Source organism: Pleuronectes platessa, chromosome 15 (genome assembly GCF_947347685.1).
Source record: "Pleuronectes platessa chromosome 15, fPlePla1.1, whole genome shotgun sequence".
Classification (NCBI taxonomy): Eukaryota; Metazoa; Chordata; class Actinopteri; order Pleuronectiformes; family Pleuronectidae; genus Pleuronectes; species Pleuronectes platessa.
The window spans coordinates 8,056,343-8,083,048 of record NC_070640.1 but is presented as its reverse complement, the minus strand read 5'-3'; the positions used below and the strand labels follow the sequence as shown (position 1 = coordinate 8,083,048).

The following is a 26,706-nucleotide window of genomic DNA, read 5'->3' as shown; positions in this document are numbered from 1 at the left end:
AATCATTTCCTGTGGTACAGACTAGCCTGCAATAGATTGAGTGTGGCAATTCAAGTCAATCAATTTTCAACAACATAAACTTTTCTCTGACTTGCTCACACTACTTTTCAGTCAAATCCATGATGTGTGCACCTAAAATATTTTAGATTAAGACAATAAATACGATTTTTGGGACCCTTGGTCACATGTTTTCACACATGTTGCCCTTCTTTTGGGGATTTTATTATAGTCCAGAAAAAAAACTGGTGGACTGTTGGCAGAAACAGCTCCAATACAACAGGCTTATTAAAAACAGGAAGACTCGGCTTCCTGTTATTCACCACCTCCTAAAACCTTTACACTCGAGTGCCTCCAGATGACAGTGTTGAGTAAGGTTACGGATCATCTCTGCTGTGCTCATTAAACTGACATTTCCAACAGAGCAGGGACTCCATCCCCCCCTGCCCTTTGTTTCTTCTCTTAGAAACTTCACCGAGTCATTCATTCTTGGTAATTCTGTGGGTTCGTGTGAGTCGGCCCAGCCTTGGTGGATTTATTGGTTGTTTGATTGCACATTATTCATCTTATTTTGCTTATCTTCCATAAAACAGTGTAAATATTTCAATTTCGCATTTTCTCTGAGTTCCCCATGTACCCTGAATACACACAATGTACCTTAACCATGAGCGGGTCCTGAGGAATCCCATCAGTTTTGTGACTGTGCAAAACTATTGAGCTGCTACAATCCTCCCTTATTATCCTAAGGCTTTTTATTTTTTTTTAAATAGCCGACTAGTTTACTCGCTTCTTGTGAATACAGGCAGCCGTCCCATTACCAGTGTTGTTGCAAGTTCATACCTCTCATGAACTAGTTCAAAGTTCAGTTCACACAAGTAAACATGAATAGTTCACGTTCATAGTTCACCATTTAAATTCTGAACTAGTTCATAGTTCAGTTCATTTTATAGTTTTAAGGTGGAAAGTGAGAATGAAAGACTTAACTTGTTAAAGAAAACCTTATCCATCAGTAATCCTTGCCTTTACTGTCGGAATCTTTATCAGACAGTGTGTAAAAATCCCTCTCTGCTTTCTCTTGCCATCTGTATATGAGACCGAGAGCTGTTGTGTTGCAGGTATGGCCTGCCCCTTTAAGGAAAGGTAGTGTGTGACGTAGTGCACCAGGGTATTGTGGGAAAAGACGCTAAAGGTGTGTTTATAACGAGAAGTGACGGATCACCTAGAGGTGTTTCTCCTGAAGTATATCCGAGAAATAAAGTCGCTACTTTTAATTTCCTGTTGTGTTTCTAATAATTATTAATGCTGGTGACATTTCCTTGATAAATGGGTGGAGGTTTTATTACCTCTGCTAAGGAGGATATATTTTCATCTCTGATTTGTCAGTGAACAGGTTTATGTAATAAACTACTGGACCAATAACCACGCAACCTGGTAGAAGGAAGCTGCATGGATCAGAAATGAACCTTTACGGCTCTGTTGAGCTCTACTGAGTGCCAGTCTAGTGAATGAATCTGGAATCTTCTCTCAAAAAACAAACCCCCCCCATAGGGTTTGTAGCGTGAACCTAATAAGGTGTTTTATAAAGATGTGATCGAAAACGTCAGACCAAGTGAATCCACTTTCATTTCAGCATGAACAGAAAAACAAGAAGGGAGTTTCATTTCACCTCACAACAGTTCCTCATAGCAGCATGAAGCATACAAAGAGAAGTATAAAAACTAGAGCTGTGAAAAATAACGCGTTAACGCGTTATGATTAAATTACAGGATTAATTCGTTTTTTTTTTTTAACGCATTTAACGCATGCGCAGAAGGACCTTCCAATTCCGCCGCCTCTGCACTAGTCGCCGCTCTAATGCAGTCAGACGGCAGCTGCCATTCAAACAAACAACAACATGGATAATTCTGATGAACCTGAGGACCTTCTGGACGGGAAGATCGTGTTCCAAAAAAACAAAGATCGAACATTCAGTAAAACCAAGGTGATATGCACACTCTGCGAGAAGACGTTATCGTTTCACCGTAGAAATACCCACCTAACCACCGCAACGCGAAGCATGTGTTGGTCGGCGAGGGGCGTTCAAGTGGAATGCGCCAAACCAGACTCACTCGCCGGACACATTGTGCAAAAGAAGCGGTCAGCTTTACTGTCAGAGAATTTGAACAAGTTAGTTTGCCTCACCAACTGGCTAAAGAACGAGTAGCTAAGAGGGCCTTTAGAGGCATTAGATTGTATCATGGTGTGGTAATGGTTGTGTGACAAAAAATATAAAAAATGTCAACCATCCTATGGCTAAGAAGCTCAAATAATTTCTGTTTAATTTAAAAAAAAAAGTTTTATTCAACCACACAATGGCTAAGGAACCCGAATTCTGTTTAGGATGAAGATTATATTAATGTTCCATATGGAAAAGCAATGATAACTGCTGAAGAACTGCTGAGTTGCAGCACAAAAGAAAAGTTAAATGTCATAAATCTTGTTTTCACAAAAATATTCCGAAAAAATCGGTAATGTGATTAATCATGATTAATCCATAGAAACCTGTGATTAATTTGATTAAAAATTTTAATCATTTCACAGCCCTAATAAAAACATACTCATTTTGGCAGCATAGTAGGGACATTTGCTGATGTCACCACCCCTGGCTCCGTGGACAGGCAAGCCAGCATCTAAAACATCCTCCTGGATGGCTCCCTGTCAGTAGAGGAGGAGAAGAAAGAAAAATATAGAGGTAAGAATCACCCCGATTGTGGACATCATTAATGTGTATTTGTGTCGACATGACATGATATGCTATCAGTACAGGACTCTTTTGATATTTTTTATTGTATATTTTTATTGTTTTTTATAGCTTACAAATTTGTCTGCCTGTGTGTGCATCTGTTTACAGTCCAAAAGATCTCGAGGATGCATGACAGTTTGCTTGTGTATGTTGGGGGGGCGCCAATTTGAAATCTCGCCTATGGCGCCAACATTGCCAAGCCCGGCCCTGACCAGTGAGCTGAGCTCCCAACTACGGTTTGGAGCCGGAGAAGAAAACACTTGGAATACGTTGCTTGTTTGATCTGCATATGTGTGCCATGAGTGATTAAGATTAAGATACATTTATTTATCCCAAACACATGCACAGACATGCAATTGTAGGAAAATTGAACCTCTGCTTTTAACCCATCTGGTGCAGGACACACAGAGCAGTGAGCAACCATGTACGGCGCCCGGGGAGCAGATGTTGGGGGAGTAAGGTGCCTTGCTCAGGGGCACTAGACAGGGCAGGGAGAATCCGCTTGGATTTTTGGACAGATCAATCCAGGTTCGTCTTTTTGTTGTTTCTTCGTGGAGTCGAACCAGAGACCTTTTCTGACCATAGTCCAAGTTTCCGCCACTAGTCCACCGCCTCTCCTGGGTAACGTAGTGCGAAGTAGAGTTAGTTTGTTTCGGTTAGGCTACATCACGGACATTTTACGGGCACTGAGCAACGACATGGTGAAAGCATTCGATTTAGACAGCGTCTCTCCTGAGGAGAAAGTATTGAAATGTCCCGAGGGTCAGTGAACAGGTAGGGGTGGAAGGGGAGTGAAGAATACAGTGGTGGATGAGAGGAGTGTCGGAGTTACAAACAAGAAGTGTGTCGTGTTCGCTGGACTTTAATAAAGTTACACATAAAGAGAGAAGTTTCCTGTCGTCTATACGCGAGGACGCTACAATATGAACGTGTTCACCGTTCAAATTCATTATTTGTCATTGAGTTGCGTTCAGTTCATCGTTCTCATAAAAGTGAACGTGTTCAATGAACGCGTTCTTTTGTGTTCGTTCATTCACAACACTGCCCATTACCTTATCTAATGGAGCAGGGGTTTTCAACTGGTTTTGTCCCAGGGACCACCATTCTGACTAGAAAGTAATCCGCGGCCCACTGATGTGCCTATGTGTGTGTGTGTGTGTGTGTGTGTGTGTGTGCGTGCGTGCATGCAAGTGGATAGAAGGAATCTTTAACATTTGGTTTTCCATGTTGATTTTATTCAAAAACCTCAAACAAATCTACAAAAATGTGTTAAAAAACGGTTGATTTTCAGTGCAGTTCAGAATTGAAAACAAAACTACATCTCCAAGACCTCCTGAGAGTTTTTTTACCTAGCTCAACCGCTCTTCTACATCTACTTTTAACACACATGCACGGGGGAAAACTACTGGCAGTTTCTAGCCCCAAGCCGGTTTCAATGTTCCCTTCATCACCTTTATATTATTTTAGACATATTTTTCTTATTTTAAATATTTTTCACGATATTCAAGAGTAATCTGGAAATGTGTTGAAATATCAAAGCAAATTTCGCGGACCCCCTGCAATGCCGTCGCGGATCACCAGGGGGCCGTGGACCCCTGGTTGAAAACCCCTGTAATGGAGGATAATCTCACCTCCATGGGGCCGGCCTGTGCCACAGTCCGCTCTGTCTGACTGGAGAGTAGCAGCTAATGATGGGATTCTCTCCTGCTCTACTACAAATCATTACTCAGAGGAAGACAGGCTGTGGGGTTGGAGGCATAGAGGCTTAACAGACACTTACCCTGGATTTTTTTCATATAAAAAATTCAAATGTCTTTTGCACAGCAACTGAATCCGAAAAGATACTCTCCAATGATTCATGCATGAATGAATGTGACACAAGCATTAGTACACGCAAGAGTGGAAGTATTTTGACAGTTGTATCTTAGTTCCCCTCACAGTAGGACCCCATACACCCATAACTTTGTTTAAAGTTTCCCGCTGTGACTTGTTTCAATGTTACTTCATTTACAGAAGAGATGAGGTGAGTGAGAAGATAAAGAGACCAGCAGCAGCTCCACTGTTTATTCTCCGTTCAAGCACTGTCACGCTGGCTGTAATGATGGTAACAATAATAATACTCCTATGTGTAATAGTTTTATCAATAATAAAGGCTGCACTTCTGAATAGCACCAGCCGGAGTTCTCAGACTGATGTGTTGTATTTGGATAGTAGGGTACTGTGAGCTCTTTATGCTATGATGGAGCTTGGTCATTAGGGGCTTTGTATGTAGGGAGAAGGATTTTAAATTCTTGTCTGGGTTTTAACGGAGGCCGAACTGGTCCCTGTCAGCATTTTGGATCAACTGGAAGCTTTTCACAGACATACTGGGACGTCCAAATAGAAAGGATTTACAGTTGTCCAATCGAGAGGTGACACATTTTTCAGCAGACTTTTGAGACAAGATTTTTTTTTTTTTTACATTCTCCGAGAAAATACAAGTCATCCAGTCCTTCATGTTTGTCTACCTGATTACAGTCATTCAGGTTCATATAGTCTATCCATAGAGATACAATATATTGGGTGGCTCTGGCTCGGGAGGTAGATCGGGTCTTCCACTAACCAGAGGGTTGGCGGTTCGAGCCCAGTCTCTCCTGTTCCGTGTGTCCAAGTTTCCAAGTGGTGTTATAGCATGTCATTTGCAAAATGATGGAAATTAATTTAGCGCCTCCTGATATTTTTTTCCAAGAGAAGATTAAAAGATATTTGGATTATTCATGTTTTCTTGTGTTTATGATGAAGGGCGACAGGTTGAACACGGCAGAGGGTTCAGTGATATGTTATTAGACCCTGCAGCCACTTCTTATTCACCTTTCATGAGGTTTGCTCTAAACCATTCGAGTGAATTGTCCCTAAGAGCTGTTACCTCCCCTGACTCATGACCTTCTTTTCAAGATAACAGCATCTGGGGTCATGTGTGAGCCGGGAGGCTGCTGCACTGTAACAAGACCATCAACTTTTGTGGGGATTGAAGTTCAACCCGGCGAAGTCCACTGTCTGACATTTCCCTCCTCCATCCATTAAAGTAGAAGGTGAGCGGGCGCCTCTGTTTATAAATGTCGAACAGCTGCAGGTGTTGCTGGAGCCCGGGCGCTAACAGATGTGGTCTGTGTGTTCGAGTGATGAGGAGCTCCAAAACACCAGTAAGGGGTCTGATCACGGTGTTAACTTCAGGTGGAAATGTGACGATTGGTATTCAGGCAAAGCGGCGCCGCCTTTCAATGCAGCCGCAAAGCCAACAGCACATGAATATTCACCGAGCAAGTGTTTGCACAGCACTGAGTGTGATTTGCTCCTGCATCTCATTAGGCTAATTGTCCCCTCTCGTGGCGCCGCAGACTAACAGTTGATTCAGAACTCAATGAACCAACACAAACACTGCGAGGGGACGATAAGCATAAGAGTCCAGCTGAGGGGAAGTGTGTTTGGGTGTGTGTGTGTGTGTGTGTGTGCGTGTGTGTGTGTGTGTGTGTGTGAATTTGATATGTATGCATGCACTGCTGCACGGGCATTACATTTTAACTATGCACTCATATGTACATTCAATAAATTTGTGTGTTTCTGATAGAAATGCATATATTTAAAAGTGACTCCTGGTCTCTCTCTCTTTTATTTCCCCCCCCCTAACTCTCCTCTCTTCCCCTTGTTTCTTTCTCTCTATCCTCAAGTGTTTTGCTCACTGATGTAACTATTGGGTTACTCTCTAAAATATGAATAAGGCCTCCACCCTATGTGAAATGACTTGGGATAATGTTGTGAATGGGCGCGGTACGAATAGGAATGAATGGAATTGCACTGATTGGATTTGATTCTCGGCTCGGCAGATCGGCCAAAAGGTGTCGGTGTTGTAAAAACTAAAATAACCTCGACATGTTAGAACATACTAATATGCAAGGACACAAGAATGTGCACCTAGCCTCTATGAACTCATCAAACTTCAGAAGGAAGTCAGACCGCAGATTGAATATTGCCTTCGGGCCCTTTCCACAGCAAACAGCGCGGCATGTCGTGGCAGGAAACACCGATTTATTTATGGCTCCGTTCAATGGCTGTGCTCCAAGACAAGAACAGAAAGAAACAATTGCAGTATATCTACACAAGTTGATTTTGGAAATGCTTCAGTTTTCTTATTATTTTTCGTGCAGATTGCAAGGATTTAAAAAGGGAGGAGCTTTTTCTGCAACTGCTACTATGCAAAGAATTTCATGGAACAGAATGGATCAGTGAGAAATATAAAAAGAATATTAAAGAGTTCACTCCTCTCCAATGTTTAATAGAAACAGCAATTCTTCTACTCCACTCTCTCAGCTCCCACGTGCTACTGGGAACCATCTACTCCAGTATAGGAGAAGAAACCCTTCACTCCTTCAGTCGATTCCCTAACCTGCATCTAGATTCCTCACAGAATGTGTGTTTTGGGTGTGATAGTGTGTCTCTCTCCTCTGCTCTCTAAGAAAAATTAGTTTTTTTCGAGGCAAAGGAGAAAAAAAAAGACGTGAAGGGATAGGGGAGAGTTCAGCGGATGACAAGAGAAGACTGGAAACACTGTGTATAACAGGGCTGTGTCTCTATATAGTATTTTTACCCATAGCTAATTTTTCGCTTGGACGCACACAACTCTACGAAATCCTGAATGACACATTAATCGTCCCGTTGTTGGAAACCTTTTGTCAATGTTCCTCTGTTTAACTCCATTAATCTTCCTCGATGTTTTACAAAAGAAAGAAACTTGTCACTCTGGTCTTTAAAGTTGTGGATACGTCACATTAGAGCAGCGACAACGATTGGGAACCCGTTCGGTCTTGCTGGAGGCGTTCTCATTCAAAATGCATGACATAGGTTTGGTAATTCAGAATTTCAGCTAAACCGCAGCATGCAGCAGCTAACGTCATTCCCTGTCTGTGCCTTCATAAGTCAAAATGCGCCTTATGTTGAATTCAAGTGTTTGTCTATTCTTTGCTCTTTGCAGTAAATTATAGGAAATCAAACTAAATGGCACCAAAAATGGCAAATGAATGATGACTTGCAATTTGTACAATTAATGTGTAATTTACAAATACAGGGAGATTAAATATATAAATGTTTTTGATTTCATTACCTTCCAAGACACATGCGAATTGATAGGAAAATGAGTGTAGCACATAAACACACCTGTATCAGTATATTATGCTAATATTAGACTTGGCATTGTTCATGCTTTGAGTTTATTGTCTACACATATTTGAAGTATTTATACCTTTTTTTTCTTGAATACCAAGTGTATTAAAATCTAAATTTACTCAAACCGTCTCGGTTAATGCTATTTGCTTTATTCATAGAAAGGGTAATATGTCTTATTTGTATTAAAACTTTAAATATGCACAGAGAGCAGATGCACAAATGACCCGACTCACCATGAGATCAACTGAGTGTAATTACCTATGTGTGTGTGTGTGAGACTGGTGTGTGTGTGTGTGTGTGTGTGCGGCCTAGAAATGCACATAGCACACACATATCACACTGTAACCATGGTCTTCACTATGTGTACACTTCACATCCTCATTTCATTCAGCTCTCCAGTAGGACGACAAAACACTTTTATTAATTCACTGGGTGAACGTCTTTTGGCCTGAAACCTTTTTCTGTAACTCTCTTTTTTTTCCTTCTGGCCGTCTCATAGCAGTGAGTCTCATTCCACCCTGCTCAGTGGGGTAAGGGTAACACAATGATTATTTCAGGAGTCATCAGTTCAATAGTTAAAAGTGGAGCATGCCATGGCAGCCGCACAGTTGGAGCCACTCTCGCTTCCCTCAAGAAGCCCGGAAGTAATTGGCATCATGTCGGAGGGCTGTGGAGGGACGTATGGACCCGATCGCGACTCAGAGGGAAGAGCTGGAGCGGAGAAATGTCTTGACAGGGCCTTGTGTAACCTCCTGGCTTCAATTATTCATTAAATGGCTCTGTGACAAACGTGTTGCCGGGTTTGCAGCGGCCGACCAAGACACTGGATGAAGGGAGAGGGAGAGAGGGAGAGAGGGAGAGAGGGAGAACGAACCTTAAACATAAATAAATATCAATAATGTAGAAACTATATATAGTATAGAGTCTTCATGGAGTCTATTGCTACGAGGTCTATGTTTTAATGGAGAGATGGAACCCACTCGTGTTTTGTCATATCAAGTCCAGTTAGATCCGTTTCTGCAACAGAGAGTGGGTCTCATTTAGGTCGGGTCGTGCAACCTGATCTGTTGGAAACCTATTGAGTAATTTACCATAATAATACACATTTACAGAATTACAGTATAGTTATAATTTAAATGGCTTTATCATCATTAGCTATAGCATTATCTGCCACAGCACTGGGTTTCTGTTCAGAGTGTGGTAAGTCTGCCTGAACATGGTGTAAATATGTAAGTATAATTATGACCCCTTTGTGTATTTTTTTATAACATATATATAACATGTATACCATCTCTTATTCACATAATTTGCGCTCTTATATTTTCTATCACTTTCTTAATTTTTTGCTTTCATGCTTTTTAGATGTAATTCTATTTCTTCAAAAAAAAATATTTCCTTTTCTTTAAAAGGTCATTTTTAACATGTTCTTAGTTTTCTTAAAACCGTTTATCTTCTCATTTGAATTACATTTTATCAAGTTTTTATTTTAATATATAATGTATGTACACCACTTTGAAAGGTGCTATACAAATACAGTTTATTAATATTATGTATTATTATTATTAGAGTGAAATCATTAATTGGATTTTCCCATTTGGATATAACAAACCACAGTTTCCTGTTTTAGGATGACAGGATAATTAATTGTGAAATATCAACTGTAACACCATTTGACCAGGTATTTGTCAGCCATTGGTTTCCAGTGGGCTGAGGAGTGTTTGGTATTGAGTAATGGTTCATATGCAAAAAGAATGGAGAGTTTCCAGTCTGTGGTGGAAACCCTAGGACAGGCAGCTTGGATTCACCAGACCACTGAGAGCCTCGTTTCAGATGCAGTCTGTAATAGGACCTACTTCATTTAATCAGTGGAGTTACTTGCACGTGTAGTTGCATAAATCATCCGTGAATATGCATTTTAAATGTACGGCATGTGATGTACATACTATACTATGTACACAGAGTCTGCACAAACAGATCTACACTGCACTGTGTATTTGTGTTTAAATAAAAGACACGTGAACATTCACGTTATGAACAAAATTATACCAATAGAGAAAGCTGTGTTATTAAGCAAATAGCACAGTGTTCACAGGCCATGGTGAGTTATTCCTCTGCCTGCATTCCAATCAACCTGTGAGAGACTGTACAAGGTCACTAATTAATATGCAGAGACCGAGCTGAATAGCTCCCTGATATTTAGAGAGTAATATGATGTACCAAAATACTAAGTAATTATAGGCCTTGTGCTGCAGGTTACAGGCTTGTCAGGGTCTCGTCGTATAATGTGTGACATGCAGCTCGAGTGTTTCTACCTTTTACCAACATGTAACTGCATCAGCTATTGTAATCATGATACAGAAGATATACACAAACAGCCCAATGTCCATTGAGTTAGAGTGAAACAGGATTCTTTACACACCATCCGCTGTATCTCTGACTCAGATCGACTACTTATTTTTAGTTTATCAGCATTACTCTTATTATTATCATACTACTATAATTTTTACTATTATTAATGGTCCTACTTTGATCATCTATCCCATAATAACATCTATAAAGGTATCACAATTGGTATTTTTCATTGTGATAAACAATCCGACAGTGCTTAAATACAACAGGTGAACAACTGGTCCCTTCTTTAATTGAATTGAAATCAATACTTACTCTTAAACATTTTACTTCACATTTTCATACTTCAGTTGAGTTCAGTTAACGTTGCTTCAGTCCACAAAACACGTTTCAGATGAAGGAATTGATACACAAAAAAAATCAATAAATTTACAAAATATCTACATAAAATAATGAAAATGTATAGACTGAAAAGTTGTAGGCTGAAGCATTAGCTTGTCATGCCTATGCTGCATACGCATAAGAATTCACCTCGCAACCCTATTAGGCCCTAAAATGCATTAAATCAAACCGAAGTAAACAAATAATTACGTTTACAACGTTATAAAACGTTTTTTTTTTTTACTTTGTGAGCCAATCATTAAATTGATCATCATAATTATTTCATGTATTTGCCCCTTGACAAACACAAATAATATTTGTGTTCGTTTTGAAGGTGTTTACTCAAAACCTCCACACAATAAGCTCTGCATGGAACAATGAGGGAACAGTATAATAAATACAATGTTTTCTGAATCAGGATGTCCTTCGTTTTGGGTAAAATTTAGATATTAGATTATTTCTATTCTCTTCTCTTATTACTTCTATATAAAAGGGGATATTGACCTATATGTGACTTCATTCAAATACACTGTTAGAGCTATAACTACATAAAGCTGGCACATGTTATAATTGGGATATCACGATGGTTATATCAAATTAAACATAAAGCTGTATACAACCTGCAGAAACCTCACCCACAGGAATCAACCTCTACCTACATTTTGATTGGTTACTGGAAATATAAAAAATGAGGAAAAGGGCACGAGATGAAACATGTAATAGTTAAGTGTTCAGGTTGTTCTTGATATTTAACATAATGCTTAGATGCAATTATGGGAATCATTTGCTCATTATCATCCCTGTTGCTCTCGTTGCTCTGTCCTCACATGTGTGATGCCCAGCTTCATAGCAGATTAGATCATTGTGCTCTAATTGTTAAGGGCGCTAATCACTTAGAACACCGAACTGCCTTCACACATGATGGCATGCACTGGTCCACATACTGGTTACCCATCACATGGTTCAATGTAAGACGAGCTATTTAAGACCTCGTATGTAACACGGCAGCGAAAAACACTCCTGCTGCTGAAAGTTAACCTGGCAACCACCTGATGACGTGCATTCAGAAAGGTTTTGTGGAGAAAGTAGTTGTGTCAGAGTTACAACAATTCCCATCATCATATCTGATCTCTAATATTTCTTCAATGCAATTTCTTATTCTGCCATTCGGTGAGTTTTTGAGTGTTGGTAAATGATATTTGCATGAGTCCTGTTCGGCCCGGTGATTAGAAATATGGGAAATAGCCTGAGAACTAGAAGTCGATCAAGATGGATGTTCAAGGGTTATGGTTAGGGTTAGGGTTAGCAGATATCAATATACTTACAAATAGAGATGTATTGGGCAACATATATATTTTGATAAAAGGCAATTATGATAAAGAAATGTAAGCTTGACTTGATATGTTACAGTTAAACCCTTTACTTTATCATAAATGGCAAGTATTAACACACATCTTGATGTGAAAATTGTATTATGAAAATATTTTTTACATAAAATGTTAAGATCAGTGCATATCTTTTCCATATCAGTTTATTCTGTAAATTAAAAAATACATTTAAATAATTCTACATAATGAAAAAGAACAACATCAAAATATACTATTAGTATGTATAGTATCAGTAAAATATAAACAAAGCATATAAAGCTGCATGTTGCATTACAGCTGATATAGATATTAGTGTTGTCGTGTACACAGTCTATTTTTCAGAGTTACTCACATTCACGCTAAATGAATCAGACATAAGAATTAATCAGGAAAAGCAGTCAGCTCTTTGACATGATATATATATATATATATATATATATATATATATATATATATATATATATATATATATATAATATAATATGTCATATGAAGAAGTACATACAATAAGTCCTCACACTGTATAGGAGATTGGTTTTTCAATTCACAAGGACGACCTTCACTATTACTGCAGGGAGTGTTTTGCTTGTTTTCTGTGTGGATGATTGCGGGGGGGGTGGCCGAGGTCACGGCCCAGACGCTCAATATCAGCTCCATACATATTCTGTTGTGTATTCACATGGTGCTTTCAAGGCCCTTCTCCCTGGAATGAGCGCTGCAATATCTCCTCTGTCCACTAAACACTCATACTAAAGACACATCCTTTTATCTGGGGGCAGATTGTACACATCCTTCATAACAGCTGTGTTCAACCTGGAGTAGGCATGGGTACATTCTCTGTGGCTGCATCCTAATGGCACATTAAAACACCACGGGTGTAATTGGTGCTAAATGACACATCTAATTACTCCTGCTTGATAAACAAGCTTCTCATTAGTGCAACAATTAGCCACGTAACGCAGCCCTTGTCATAAATGATAAAAAGGGAAAGGAGAGATCGAGATAAAAGGCAGTTCTTACAGGGACATCTCTGAACAAAGGGCGTATGAGGGAAATGTTTTGACTATGGAGGGGACTCTTATTTTGAAAGGGGGGGTTTGTGCCGCCATAGGATCTATAATTGCAAACCAAGAGGGCTCAATCTGTCCAAAAATATCAAATAAATAGCTTTTACCTATGACTTCGTTCAGTTGTCAGTAATTTAAGGTAATATTATATCAAAATTGTATAATACAATAAATCTATATTTTACCCAAGAACAAAACAGGTTTCAGTACCATAACAAGTCATTAAAGTAAGCTTTTCTCCATATCAATGTTCTATGGATGTATTTATTTCTCAGTGTTGTTTGCAGAGACGGATCTGAGTGTTTCCTTCTCTTTAGTGTCCCTGAACGACTCTTGACTTCTCTGTCAGGACAGTGAGTCACTGGAGAGGGTTGTGACACACAGGACTAAAATCATTGAGAAACCTTCAGTTGTTCATTGTTTGAATGGCCACTTCCTCTCCAACTTTTTGGGTTTTCAAAATAATCCCAATGCCCAGTGCATGATTACGATGATTTAATGGTTACAAAAAGACTAACAAATCCAGAGGTGTATTGCAGCTTGTCAAGAATATAAAACAACAACACACATTTTTAATTAAACTTAAGTTCTGGCCTGTACGCTTTAGTTTCTCCTACTGTGACATAATGTTCACAAGTGAACGTAGCTACAAAACCGAATGAAGTGAATTTATTGTGAACAAAGATCAACAATTTATAGTTCATGTAAGCACAGTTAGGAGATAATGTCCTGTTCTTTTTATAATAATAATAATTATTCTTTTTAACTGACGATACAAAACAACTATAATCCAGTGGCATGACAAAACAAGACCCACTTTGAGAACCATGTGAGAGATGTCGACCGATACCATCTGAGGGATCAGTGTGTGGTTACTCCGTCTGAACCGCTGCGTAGGAGAAGAGCATCACAAACATGTGTGAATGTGTTGGAACTGGTCGAGTTGAATGTGAGAAGCGTTTTCGATCCGGGATGGAAACTGCGGCGCTAAGTTTCAGTCAGTGTGGTCTGGCCTCAGTATGACTCATGACATTGTATCGACACACATCACTCAACCCGTAGCCCCCCCACCTACCCCCTGTTCCCCTCTTACATCCGTCTCACCCACTCGTTGATGACTACTATGTGAGATCTGCACATTTATAATAGACCAGTTCACATGGACAGGGGGGTGGGAATACACTCAAAAGTAGATTTGACTTTTAGTTTTTTTTAAGTGTTGTCCTGTTTAGTGATTCTGATGTATAATGTGCTCGTGAGTATTTCTCATTGATCATCCATCATGGAAAACACTTTGGCTTATTTGAGCTAATGAGGCTGCATTTGAAATAGTTAGTTTTATAATTGCAGGAATGGAACGAGGAGAAAGACGTGCAACGGGTAACCTTCATTTCTCTGAGCTTCTCAAGGTTTTCGATTCCCACTTGATTATGTACTGCTGAGAGGACAGCTGACTCATTGGGGACGTGAACGAACGCCCACTTTATTTATTTCTATGTGTCCGTCAGGTGCACTGAACTCCTGCAGCCGCCTCTAGTTTCCTCGGCTCGAGGTGTGGGCCGGGATGTGCAGGAGAATACGATGTGAAGGTAAAAGGATGAGTCAGGCCAGATGATCAGAATCAGTGAGGTTACACAGTCGCAATGACTGCAGAGCCAGTTATTTTATTCATTATCAGTTCATTCACATTATTTATTCCTTTGATTTCTACATTATTTTTTAGATATATTGCTCAGCCAATGAAATCGATATATTTGTGGCCACACCGAGGCAGCAGCAAATGTTCAAATGATGAGGAGACCTGCAGGAAACTCAGAGCTGAGTGATCATCACCACAAATTACCCCTTGTGCATTGCACACAGTCATTCGATCAATATTTGATATACAACATATTGAAATGCAGCTAAATGTACAACGATATCAAATAGAGAAAGCAGAAAATCCTGCCAGTGAAAGTCCTGCCATGATTATTAAATAGTTAATTTATTGAGGATGACCATATTTTAGTTTATCTAACATATTTTACATCACTGTTCTACTACCTACCATAACTTAGAACTCATCGGATGATGATCAGATTACTAAAAAACATTCCTCTCTCTTTCGGTGTTGGCTTACAGAGACGTATTTCCATTGAAGACACACCTTCTCCTCTCCCTGAATGTTTTCATTAGTTTGATTGAAGTCTTGCACCACAATGGGCAGAAACGGCTTTAATTACCTTCGCTAGAATCCAGTCATCACAGATATTTTCTTATCGCATCCTGCTTCCTCCAACTGGTCAAACTGGAAAGATTTTTCATATTTCAGGACGAAAGCTCCATGATTTGAATTCGCAAGCACTGCTAAATCATCACAAAGGTCAAAGCCTGGCCTGTCTGTGCATGAGTGTGTAACACTTAGGGGTTGTTGTGAGTGTGTGTGTGTGTGTGTGTGTGTGTGTGTGTGTGTTTGCGATCACAACCTTACACTAAGCTGTATCCTCTGTGCTTTGGTGTATAACAGCCACTTAGCACATGATAGGACGACCCCAAAAGGTCACAACACAGCATGTATCCATGGCGACAGCTTTGCCAGAAGAAAAATGAGCTGGGTTAAGAGCTGTGAACAAAAATCAAATCAGCACGCAAATCTGTGTATAACCCCCCCCAAAGCAACTCACAAACACAAGCGCTGTCGGGGGGGGGGGGGGGGGGGGGTGGTAACACAGGTGAAGATGCAGGAGAACGACTTCTGACAGAGAGGAAAAGGGGGTTTGAACCTATGGTTTGAACTGAACACTCACTCTTCTCATCCTGAATGCAGAGAGCGGAGGGACGGCAGCTTCATATATATATATATATATATATATATATATATTTATATATATACATGCTCCTTTATAGACGTCGGCAAATGAAAAGCTGTGTCAGCTGTTCCACAACATGCTTTTACCAGAAAAAAAAAGATCTCAGCACGTGGATGAGCTCAGCCAGTAGACTGCATGGACACTAAAAATGGCTCCAGAGCAGACAGAGAGATTTGGAGACTCATCTTCATGAACACACATAAGTGGTGCCATGATTAAATATACCTGTGTGGTGGAGATAATGTCCCGATCCTTAATCCAAACATATGTAAAAAGCTACAGTTTGACGACAAGAATAACAAGACACAGATCTGCTTGTGAAATATTCAAAATACGGGCTGTGTCTCCTATTTAATAAAGAATGGATAATTTACAGATGTGTCTTTGTGTCTCTGTAAATGTATCTTTTTCTTTGCAGATAATAGAAAGCAGTTGAGTTGTAGCTCCCCATCATCACCTCAAGACAAGGCCGTGCTCTCCTCTCTGAATCTGGATCAGATCACAAACCAATCCCTCCATTCTCCCCACAGGAGGTTTGCCTGTTTCAATATAAAGAGCTCTCACTGCAGCGGATTCTCCTATCAGGGCAAAACATGGGCAGATTACTGTGAATGAAAGCATTAGTGTTTGGGCAGACAGAGGATTCATGCACTAGATTTATCCGTTAGAACACGAGATGTTTTACCTGTTTAATATCAGCTGCACAGAGACTCTCCTGCACACACACTATTTAAAATGATAAATCTGAACGGGATCCCTTCTAACAGATTCATCCCTGGCCTCTTTTCTTTTTTTTGAGAAAGGTGTTTTTGGAGGGATCATCTTTTTTTAGATGCACAGGCTGTGAAACCTCTCTAATCCATTTACAATCAGATGGAGGATTTGTTACCTGATCCCGTTTCACTCTTCTTCTCTCTTGCATAAAAGAACAAAACAGCAAGATTCCCCCCCCCCCCCCCCCCTCTCTCTCTCTCTCTCTCTCTCTCTCTCTCTCTCTCTCTGTCTCTCTCTCTCTCTCTCTCTCTCTCTCCCTCCCTCTGATTGCCAGGTGATCGAGTGAGTCACCCTGTTCAATGGAACATCTGTGTGTCACATATCGGATCTGAAAACAACAGCTGGCTCGATCCTACAAACAAAATAAGCAACGATCCAAACAGGGGGCGGGGGGGGGGGGGGGGGGAACTGTTGCACAAATGAGTCCTGATCATCGCCACCGCTTCCTCATGTTAAATTAACACACATTCTGTGAACATTTTTATTTAGTAGAAAACATTGCATTGGTGATAAATAAATGTGCGCACCACTCATCAGTGAACACTTGTGATATAAAACCGTGCTTTGTCCTGATCATGATGTTTGGTCATTATAAACGACCACATATGGACGCTGTTAATGATCTAATGATAAAATGGATCCCCAACATCAGTGTCGTGAGTGAATCTCAAAACCACGTCACCCCTCAACACTCATTTAGAAGCTTTGTAAATTAAACCATTGATCACAAAGATTTATTCATCTAATTAAAAACCTTTCAATATCCTATGATATGAACTATGTCATAATTCATATCTTAACTATTCAACCGACATCTTTAAAATACCCACATTTGTTTGGTTTGGTTTGAGATCTTGCTCACGTGCACACTATTAACTCACTGTTGACACATCAAACATTTGTTCTGCTTTGGGTTTGCTGAGCTGGCTGCGTTTCCCTGTTTAGACTGTGAGGTTCACGGCCCTGCATGAACTCTCTATATTAATTTACCTATTAACTTATTGAAAAAAAAAATTCCGGTGTGACTTTTTTTCCTTAAGGACATTATCTGACTCATTCTTATCATTTGTGTTTTTTACCTGCTCAAACGTTTGCTTTTCTGTCTCATCCCCCTGTAGATGTTTGCTTGTAATCCCCGGCTGTCATCTGCGTGAGAGCCAGTTGTTGACTCGATCTTTTTTATTTTTCCATTCGGATTGGGGTTGGGTGAAGTTTGAAGCCGGAGTAATGCAAGTGCACAACGAATTTGCAACAAGGGCCCTTTTCCAAATCTAACATCAGAAATCCTAAATTGAGTATGTGTTGAGGAAACACATCGCCAGCTTCAATATATTTATCTACTCTACTGTTGACTGTTAGTGGCATCGTGCCGACATGACAGGCAGGGGCGCGCCAACTTTTCTTCCCGCTCATGTTGCTGCAGCTTCGTCCTCTTATGACCTGACTCTCTCTCTCTCTCTCTCTCTCTCTCTCTCTCTCTCTCTCTCTCTCTCTCTCTTTGGCGGCACTGTATATCTGATTCAAAGTTACCTCACATGTGAAGTCACTGGCTTGATGAGAAGGGACTGTAAACAAAACTTTTACCTCAGCTCACCTCGAGCGGCGGCTGCATTGATCCCTGAGTTGACGAGCAGGTTAACGGCTCCTTTCCGACTCTGTTTTTGGCGGGAGATCCGTCACACAAGGAAACCGTCCAACTGCATTCATTCAAAATCTTAACAAATGTCTCCCAAGCAGTGAGACAAGGAGTTTTTAAAGTAAGCAGTAGGCAATGAATAAATGTTTTATAGACTGATGTCCTATGAGAGAGAAATCTAAATTAAATGAAAACCTGTCGCCTCTGCATCCACTTTGTTGTCCGCTAATGGGTGTTCTGTGAGCCTGATCTCTTCTGAAAGGCTCCTCCGCCGCCCAAAGATCAAATTCCCTTTTGAACTATTCAATCCAAAGGTCACCGCGGTCAGTGGATTGGAGGTCCGCGCCTTGCTCTCGATGCAAAGCAGATACTGATACTGAAGATCAAAAATATGCTGCCCTCACTTCTCTTGTGACGGGTGAAGTGATCATATACATATATATATATATCGAGATGATCTATTTTACAGACATCGTGCGGTTTGTGGTTCGATATTAGTGTCACTGCTGGAGAGACAGGGAAGCTGTGAAGGGTCTGAACGACTAAACAGACAATTTAGTGGGATTTTTGTTATTTGATATTTTATGTGTATTGACGCAGCATGAAAGTTAGAGGTGACTTCTAACATACTGCTGTGGGCAAAAACCTTTATTGAAGCAAAACCTTTGATTTTAGAACTAAATATTTCATCTTCCTCTAACTGAAACAATACATAATAAAATGCACCCTTGGCATTTGAAAGTTCTCAGTGTTTTTCTCTTAGAACCGTACTTGCATAACTGTCGTGTCTGAGCCAGTTTTTTTAAACTTTATTATTCTTCCCTTCTTATGTTATTGTTGCTCCATTAAAGCATGAGTTATTATCCTGTAATTTGGCCACAGTGACTTGTGTCCAGCAGCAGTTAGGCTACAAATACCTCACAGGAAAATAATGGTTCCATCACAATGAAATGTGTTGAGTTTGTCGTTTCAGTGGATTTCTGTCAAACTCGCGAGTGCGTGAAACCAATCATTTTCTCAAATGTGCAAATAAAATGGTTGACGACATGAAACTTTTTTGTTTTATATCAACTTACTAACCTAAGAGGAGAAATCACTGAAGCGCTTCAACCATATTTTAAGGGATATCATTTAAATCAGTGTTACTTAACTAAATATGAATCGACTAATTTGGGTGCACTAGCCTGTATTACTGTTGTGAATTAACAGCAATGTTAACAACTTGGATAGTAACATTTCATCTTTTATAAACTGTTCATATTCTTTGTAGATTGATCTGATAAGTACTATAGTAAATATCCCTCTTTGGAGGAGTAAACTTGTGTTTCATAACTGTGGTTTGAGTGCAGTTCTTGAGTCAAGGTACTTACATGACTCTGGCTTTATTTGAAAGAGATTTTGTGTGACTGCCTGAACATTCTTACACTCATTGTATTTCCCTACCAAAAGTTCTGGAGAAACCTACTGTGTCTCGGAGGAGTGTATGTAATGTAAAGCACTCAAGCACTGGATTCTGTGGCATGACGGAGTGTGCCTATAACGTCATCCAGGATTTGCCGTCCATACCTCGTGTCTGAAAGGGGGGGGGGGGGGGGCACAGTTTGACTATGAAGGAATCACAGCATGTTCTGGAGACTACAGTGCAGCTCCAGCCTCAGAGCTGCTGGGCGGCAGCAGACACACACGTCACACACGCAGCGATACGTTGTTCGCAGTCTGTCGAGAAATCCTTCCTCCATCGGACGTTTCCTACTCATTGTTCAACTCGGCCTCCCCGCTGACTCGAAGAAGAAACACAGAAGGGTGTGAACTGCCTGTTTGTCTTTTAAAAAAAAATCCCTCCTTCCTCTCTCTGCTTCCTTCTTCAAAGAAAGTCTTCCTTCCCCTCAGCGCTTTCTCCTCAATGTCTGACATAACTCACAGGAATAGTATTCCTTTGAAGGAAAGTGGGAATGTACCAAGGAAATGCAGAGAGGGGGGAAATGCACTGGTTTAGTTCCAAGTCCAGTAACATTTGAGGTGATGCAAGTCTAGGTGCAGATTCAGTTTATGTTAATGACCAATGACTAGTCGGTCATTTGATTTGGATAGTGTTCTCTCATTCTTTCTTTCCTTCTTTCTTTCTTTCTTTCTTTCTTTCTTTCTTTCTTTCTTTCTTTCTTTCTGTCTTTCTTTCTTTCTTTCTGTCTTTCTTTCTTTCTTTGTGTGTGTCAGATTTGGATGTTTACAGGTCCGTGCTCTGACATTTTACGGAGCAGTGGTTCAATTCAAAACCGATGTCTGTCCTCGGAGAGCACTCCACACGATGTGCCAGACCCAATATGAAGCTTCGTGTAGATGCCTTGTCTTTTGCAATTAGTTCCTCCCAATGACAAGTGCTCTAGAAACGACATTACAAACACTGGCGTCCTCTCCGAGCTCATTAAGTGACTGACGATTACCAGCTAAAGGGTCATTTTGAACAACTTCCTTGAAAATCAAATACGGTAAAGAGCAAGCGAATCAGCAGCAATGTGTTTCTTTCTGAAGAAAAGAAAGATGATGCTGAGCGGGAAATCGAACTCGGTCTTGGACCCTGTAGACGACATCATTGGTCTTTCAGCAGAAGCCAGACACACTTTCTTCGTTATTATAACTATAACAAAGAGCAACAACAAAAGTGACAACAAACACTACAATACAATCATAATGTTGTATATCTGTTCGCTATCTATCTATCTATCTATCTATCTATCTATCTATCTATCTATCTATGAATCTATTCATCTATCCATCTATCTATCTATCTATCTATCTATCTATCTATCTATCTATCTATCTATCTATCTTTCCATCTACCAATCTGACAGTTGACTTTTCCTCATCCTTTGACTCTTTATGCCTTCACTGACATTACCACCAGTCAATCAACTTGTTTGTACGCGTGCTCTTTAGATTGTACTGAATTTGTAATTGTTTTGAGGACATGTTTTGCTGCTGATTTAAGAGTTTAATGCACCAACCACGAACTGCAGCATCGTTGGTTCAATTCCTATCCTCATGTCATCTGTACATTCTCTCATAAAAACCATAAAACCTCGAAAAAGTGGAATTCAATGTTCCCTTTAAAGAGCTGGACTTCAGAAAAACATATTTTCCCGCATGGTTCTCTTATCTATGATGATACTTTTGGTTTTATTCTCAGAAAATCCGAGGTACCAGCTGCTGGGAAGCTGTTAGCGCATCCGCACTGGAGTTGGAGTGGTAAGCCGACTGGAGGGGGGGGGGGCTCAGATGTGATGCGGGCGCTGGATTAATGTGCTGTTGGACGGGGCTCTCGAAGCACTTCATGATGGGTTAGGGTCGAGTGCTATGGGTTTCATTCAGACAGCCTCTTGGAAGACTCGTGTGGCACTGGGATGATGATGGTTGGGTTGAAGTATGTTCGCTTCAGACAGACGCTGAAGATGCCTGTAAGCCACACGCACAGCCCGGCCACCTGGGAGAGAGAGGCTCTTCATCAAAGCTTTTGCTTGGTGTTAAAACGATTCACAACAAAGTGAGATGTGGGTTAGGGTCAGGGTTAGAATTATCCTAAAGCAAAAGTTGAAACCAGGGATGTAGCGGGTTTATTTTTATTTTCAACGATCGAGAACATTTGAAACACAAACCTTGGCCTCCATCAAACACCAGCACATCCAAATGTGTATTTTTCAATGAGTGTCCACAAGTGTTTGTCGCTGCAGCTCTGAATCTAGAGTAACCTGCTTCGCATACAGAGCGACGTGCATCCCACAACCACGTCACGTATCTCCACGTTAACTCCCAGTTGCACATACATGCACATAGAGCACCACATGTCCAGTGTGTTTATCATCTATCAGTAAATAGGATACACCCATTGTTACCCAGCTGCATTCAAAACTCACAGTGTTCCCTGTGATGTTTTGAGAACAGTGTGGTTTTCTCAGGCCCTGGGGAGCTGCTGCCTCTCTCCAGCCACACTCGCGTTTAATGAGACATCCACATGCACAGGACACACCATGCTCCATCTAATCGAATGACTTGCACGGTGGGCGGCACCCGTCCCTCCTCTTCCACCCCTTTCCCCCGCCCCTTTTCCATCTCCATCCTTCTTCTTCTGGCCGTTGTTTTTCCGTTGTCTGTCCGTCCCTGTTGCTCTTATGGCAGATTGATTCGATCTGTCACCGCCGGCACTGTGCTCTCCTCTCTTCAACTCTGACAAATTATTCTTTGTTCGGCTCCTGTGAAGAGGGAAATGTACGTCTTATTAACGACTTAGTGATCAAAGGTTCCTGACCGCATGAAATGACCAGGAAGCTTCCAAGCAGCCATGATAAGAACTCAAAATGCTTTGAGAAATGGCATCCCAGAATTCCTTGCAGCAGCCAAATTTCTTGATAAACATCAATAACATCTGCTATAGTATAATGACCTGTTGAGCAATCAGTTGTGTTTTTTTTTTTTTACCTTCTCATGAATACAAATTTAAGTTTAGGTCTATTTTTTCTTTGGGGTTAAGAAAACGGACAAAGAACAAAGGACTTAATTGGTTTGACTACAGCCCTTATCTTAAACCGTAACGGTTTGTGTAAAACGTTGTGGCCCCTTATATATATATTGAATTACTATAATTTATATTTGTACCTTACATTGCTGGAACCTTACAACTCATGTAAGATAAGATGAAGAGAGCTTGAAAACTCTTTATTTAGCAGATCACTGCATCCTCCCGATAACAAATCAGAGATGTGAGAAAAGGCCTGTGACCTCAGGGCTTTGCTCATGGGACACACTTTGGTGAGTGATCAGCAAACAATGGAGGAGACCTTGGCAGAATGAGAAGTAAAAACAAATCTGACTCCAGTCCAGCCTCTAACAAGAGGCCTGTCTGCACCCTGTCACTCAATTTACCCTCATTGGCATTAACACCAGTTAATCAGAGGGCTTGTTTCGATTAGACTGAGAACAGGGTGCACAGGTGGTAATTGGCATCAATGACAAACTGCAGCATCCTCGTTTCAAGTGCTAGCCTCATTTTCAACTCTCTAATAAAGGCATGAAATCTCTAAACCACACATGAAATTGAAATTAAATTATAACCCCAAACATGTTCATTTAACAGATCAGCGCTCATGGAACCAAAAAACTACATATTTCCTTCTTACTCCACGAGATTTCTAACCTCGCAGGCAGTTTGTTTTGATTGAGATATTTGTTACAGATTCTTTGTCAATTCATGATGAGATGATCATTTTGAGGTGATTCAATATTAAAACCTAAATTTAGAGAAACAAACCTTGATCAAGACGTTAAAAGTAGCGAAAAACCTAAGTCCAACGTTTTGTATTCTTTGAAACAGCTGTTGCACACTGATTATGTGATTCAAAGCACTTTATAGCAGTTGAGAAAGTCAACGACAAATGTTTCATGGCCTCAGACTCATGTCTGTGCTGCAGCATATACTACAGTCACTGGAACATGGAGGGATTAAGGAACTGTACAAGCTGGTTTAAATCGTACTTATAAGATAGATCAGACAGTTTGTTATGGTTATTTTTGTTATTATGGAAGAAAACAGTATAATGGAACTAATGAGCATCCTCAAAAAAACTTTAAACATGAAATTAGAATGGATGATTTGTAGCGGTTATTGATTCCATCTTGACATCTCCATATTTCTTGACTAATTAAATAACTTCTAGTTTACATGCTGACTCTCCAGTAGGCTTGCATCATCTTTAGCATTTTATCTTGCTGCAACCAAGGTGATTTTTTGATTTAAAAATCAAATAAACAATACAAAATATTTAAATCTGAATCTGAAAGATTTGTACTTTTATTGTTTGTCAGTACCACTACTACAGCCCAAATATTAGTAAATATTGGTAAAATGTGGGGAAACTTTTTGAGAATAGCTAATAGCTCCCCTTGCGCAGACATTTCTGAAAGGGTTAATATGCATGTGTGTGTGCATGTGTACAACGTGTACCTTGGCTCCCATGATTCCTGAATTCATGCACTGAATTCAAATAAGAACATTTGAAACCAAACCTCGGCCTCCATCAGGCACCAGCAGACGATAAACAGTCACTCTCTGAAGCACAGACACTAGTGTGACCTAAAATGCATGGAGCACCCACGACCACATAACATCTTTTTCCGTGAATTCCCAGTTCCACATACATGCACATAGAGCACCACATGTCCAGTGTGTTTATCATCTATCAGTAAATAGGATACACCCATTGTTACCCAGCTGCATTCAAAACTCACAGTGTTCCCTGTGATGTTTTGAGAACAGTGTGGTTTTCTCAGGCCCTGGGGAGCTGCTGCCTCTCTCCAGCCACACTAGCGTTTAATGAGACATCCACATGCACAGGACACACCATGCTCCATCTAATCGAATGACTTGCATGGAGGGCCACACCTGCCTCCCCCCACCGCCTTTTTCCCCGCCCCTTTCCCGCCCGTCTTCTTCTTCTCCTGGCTGTTGGTTTGCATCTGCCCGTCCGCGTTTCTTTTCCTGCTGATGGAACAGAATGGGCGTCCGTCCGTTTCTCCTTCCTCCCCTGCCTCCGTCTCCCTCTTCATCCTGATCTGACTCTGCTTGACTCATATCTCAAATTGGTCCTTGTTGTGCTCCACTGAAGTGCCATCGGGGAAATGAATTTCTAACTAATGACCTTGTTCTAGTGGAAGTGACTGACCGGCATTCCGGCATTATAGTCTCAGAGAAGTCACTCGCCATTTCAGGAAGGACTCAAGCAATCCTTTAAAATACATTCACAGAATTGCCACGTTTCTGCTATTTCATTACCCAAAGTCCATATTGCAATTTTCTTTCGGGTTTGTTATTATTAATGATTGATTTCTCTGCTCCCTCTGCTTTGTTTGATAAAGTAACAAATGGAGCCATTCGTTATATTTACCATTAGCGCTGACAGTGTGCAGCAGGACACAGTTTTTGCGACTTTGAGTCATCACTTCCTCTCTCCTGGCCCTGTCAGAAGTCAGGTGTGCAGAGATAGTCTGCGTCGAGGCCACAGTGAAAATCAGCAGTTCTCCTAAGAATGCACAAGAAGCCATATTTTCTGTGCATTATAACACTAGGGTCAGATAAACTCTGAGCTTGAGCTTGATGATGCCCGGTCTCCTCTGTGTGAGCCACCTTCTCGCATCTGAACACAAGGAAGCTCAAGTGGACGGAGGGATCATCCATAGGGTCACCAGCAAAATAAGGACGAGTAAGACTCACGAGTTTAACATTTGGAAGTTGAATGATCGTCTACTCCACATGATGTGACCTGATTTGACATATCTCCTCAGGCAGAGACTAACAGATCAGTCAGGACAGGAACTACCATAAAGATTTGTCTGTTCTCCTTCCAAAGGACACAACATCAGATATTCTCAGTTGTTATCTCCATGGTATGTGAGTGTTATCAAAGACTGGGAAAAAAGACTGAATGCACAAGTCTTGCAAATATTTACTGGCAAAATAGGTCAAATTAAATAAATGTGATACGTGCTCAATACAGACATGTGGACAATAATGGCTTCGAGGAGTTGTACACGTCTTTTATTGCAATATACTGTGTTCCATTTAATCCAAAGCAATTTACAATGAGTGCATTCACGTTGTACTCTGACATAGTAAGATGTCTTGTGATATAAATAAGAGACTAATTGTTTTAAGATGATGAATACAATGTTTGACTCGCGGTTCCAGTCCTCAAGCAGAAATTGCTCGCATGGTTCAAATATGTATTCATGTCACGAGGTTTCACGAACAGAGGTTATTTCCTATTTTGACAGAATAAACACAAAATGTGTGTAAACAATTATAAAATTTGCTGCTGCACTGGCCTAGATAGTCATGTTACATAGGAAAACAATAGGAAAACAACATTAAACTACCACATTTAATGGAATGATATTTGTGATGATAAAATGTTGACGAAAAGTGTCAACATGCTTTTATTTTGCCGCTCCTCAGGTTCATTTCCTGTCCTGAGCGGAGCTGACTTCAGAGAGGGGCCTGCACCGGAACCAGACATGCAGAGTGCAGGCCTGCAGGCGGACCATGTTTGTCGGAGCAGAGATCTCCTCTGTGCAGGGAGGTTCACATGTAGACGATCAGGAGTCAGGCTTCAGCTTCACAGCGTGCTCCTTGCTGCCAGCTTGACCTTTGACCCCTCACTCTCCAAAAAGCACAGGTTTTCAACCTCCTGCTTTGTCGAGAGGGGAGAAAGTCCCGTCCCTCAGGAGGAATGATTAATGTCCTGGATGTGAAACTTCTGAA

General features: G+C 40.6%; 1 protein-coding gene across 1 annotated transcript; it reads left to right on the top strand.

The window, feature by feature from the left end:
- Positions 1-2,959: 2,959 nt before the first annotated feature.
- LOC128457392 (uncharacterized) lies at positions 2,960-26,706 on the top strand. Its single transcript, XM_053442059.1, has 4 exons — positions 2,960-2,993; positions 19,952-20,204; positions 21,586-21,644; positions 26,401-26,706. Exons 1-4 carry the CDS (start codon positions 2,960-2,962, stop codon positions 26,676-26,678), a joined length of 624 nt encoding a protein of 207 aa, XP_053298034.1. The 3' UTR covers positions 26,679-26,706.

Bases quoted from the DNA above. Each gene is read 5' to 3' on its own strand.
- LOC128457392 (XM_053442059.1), top strand. From the start codon at position 2,960: ATGGCGCCAACATTGCCAAGCCCGGCCCTGACCA. The intron at 2,994-19,951 runs GTGAGCTGAGCT...AACGTCATCCAG, and splicing joins GCCAAGCCCGGCCCTGACCA to GATTTGCCGTCCATACCTCG. The intron at 20,205-21,585 runs GTGTGAACTGCC...TTTTATTCTCAG, and splicing joins CGAAGAAGAAACACAGAAGG to AAAATCCGAGGTACCAGCTG.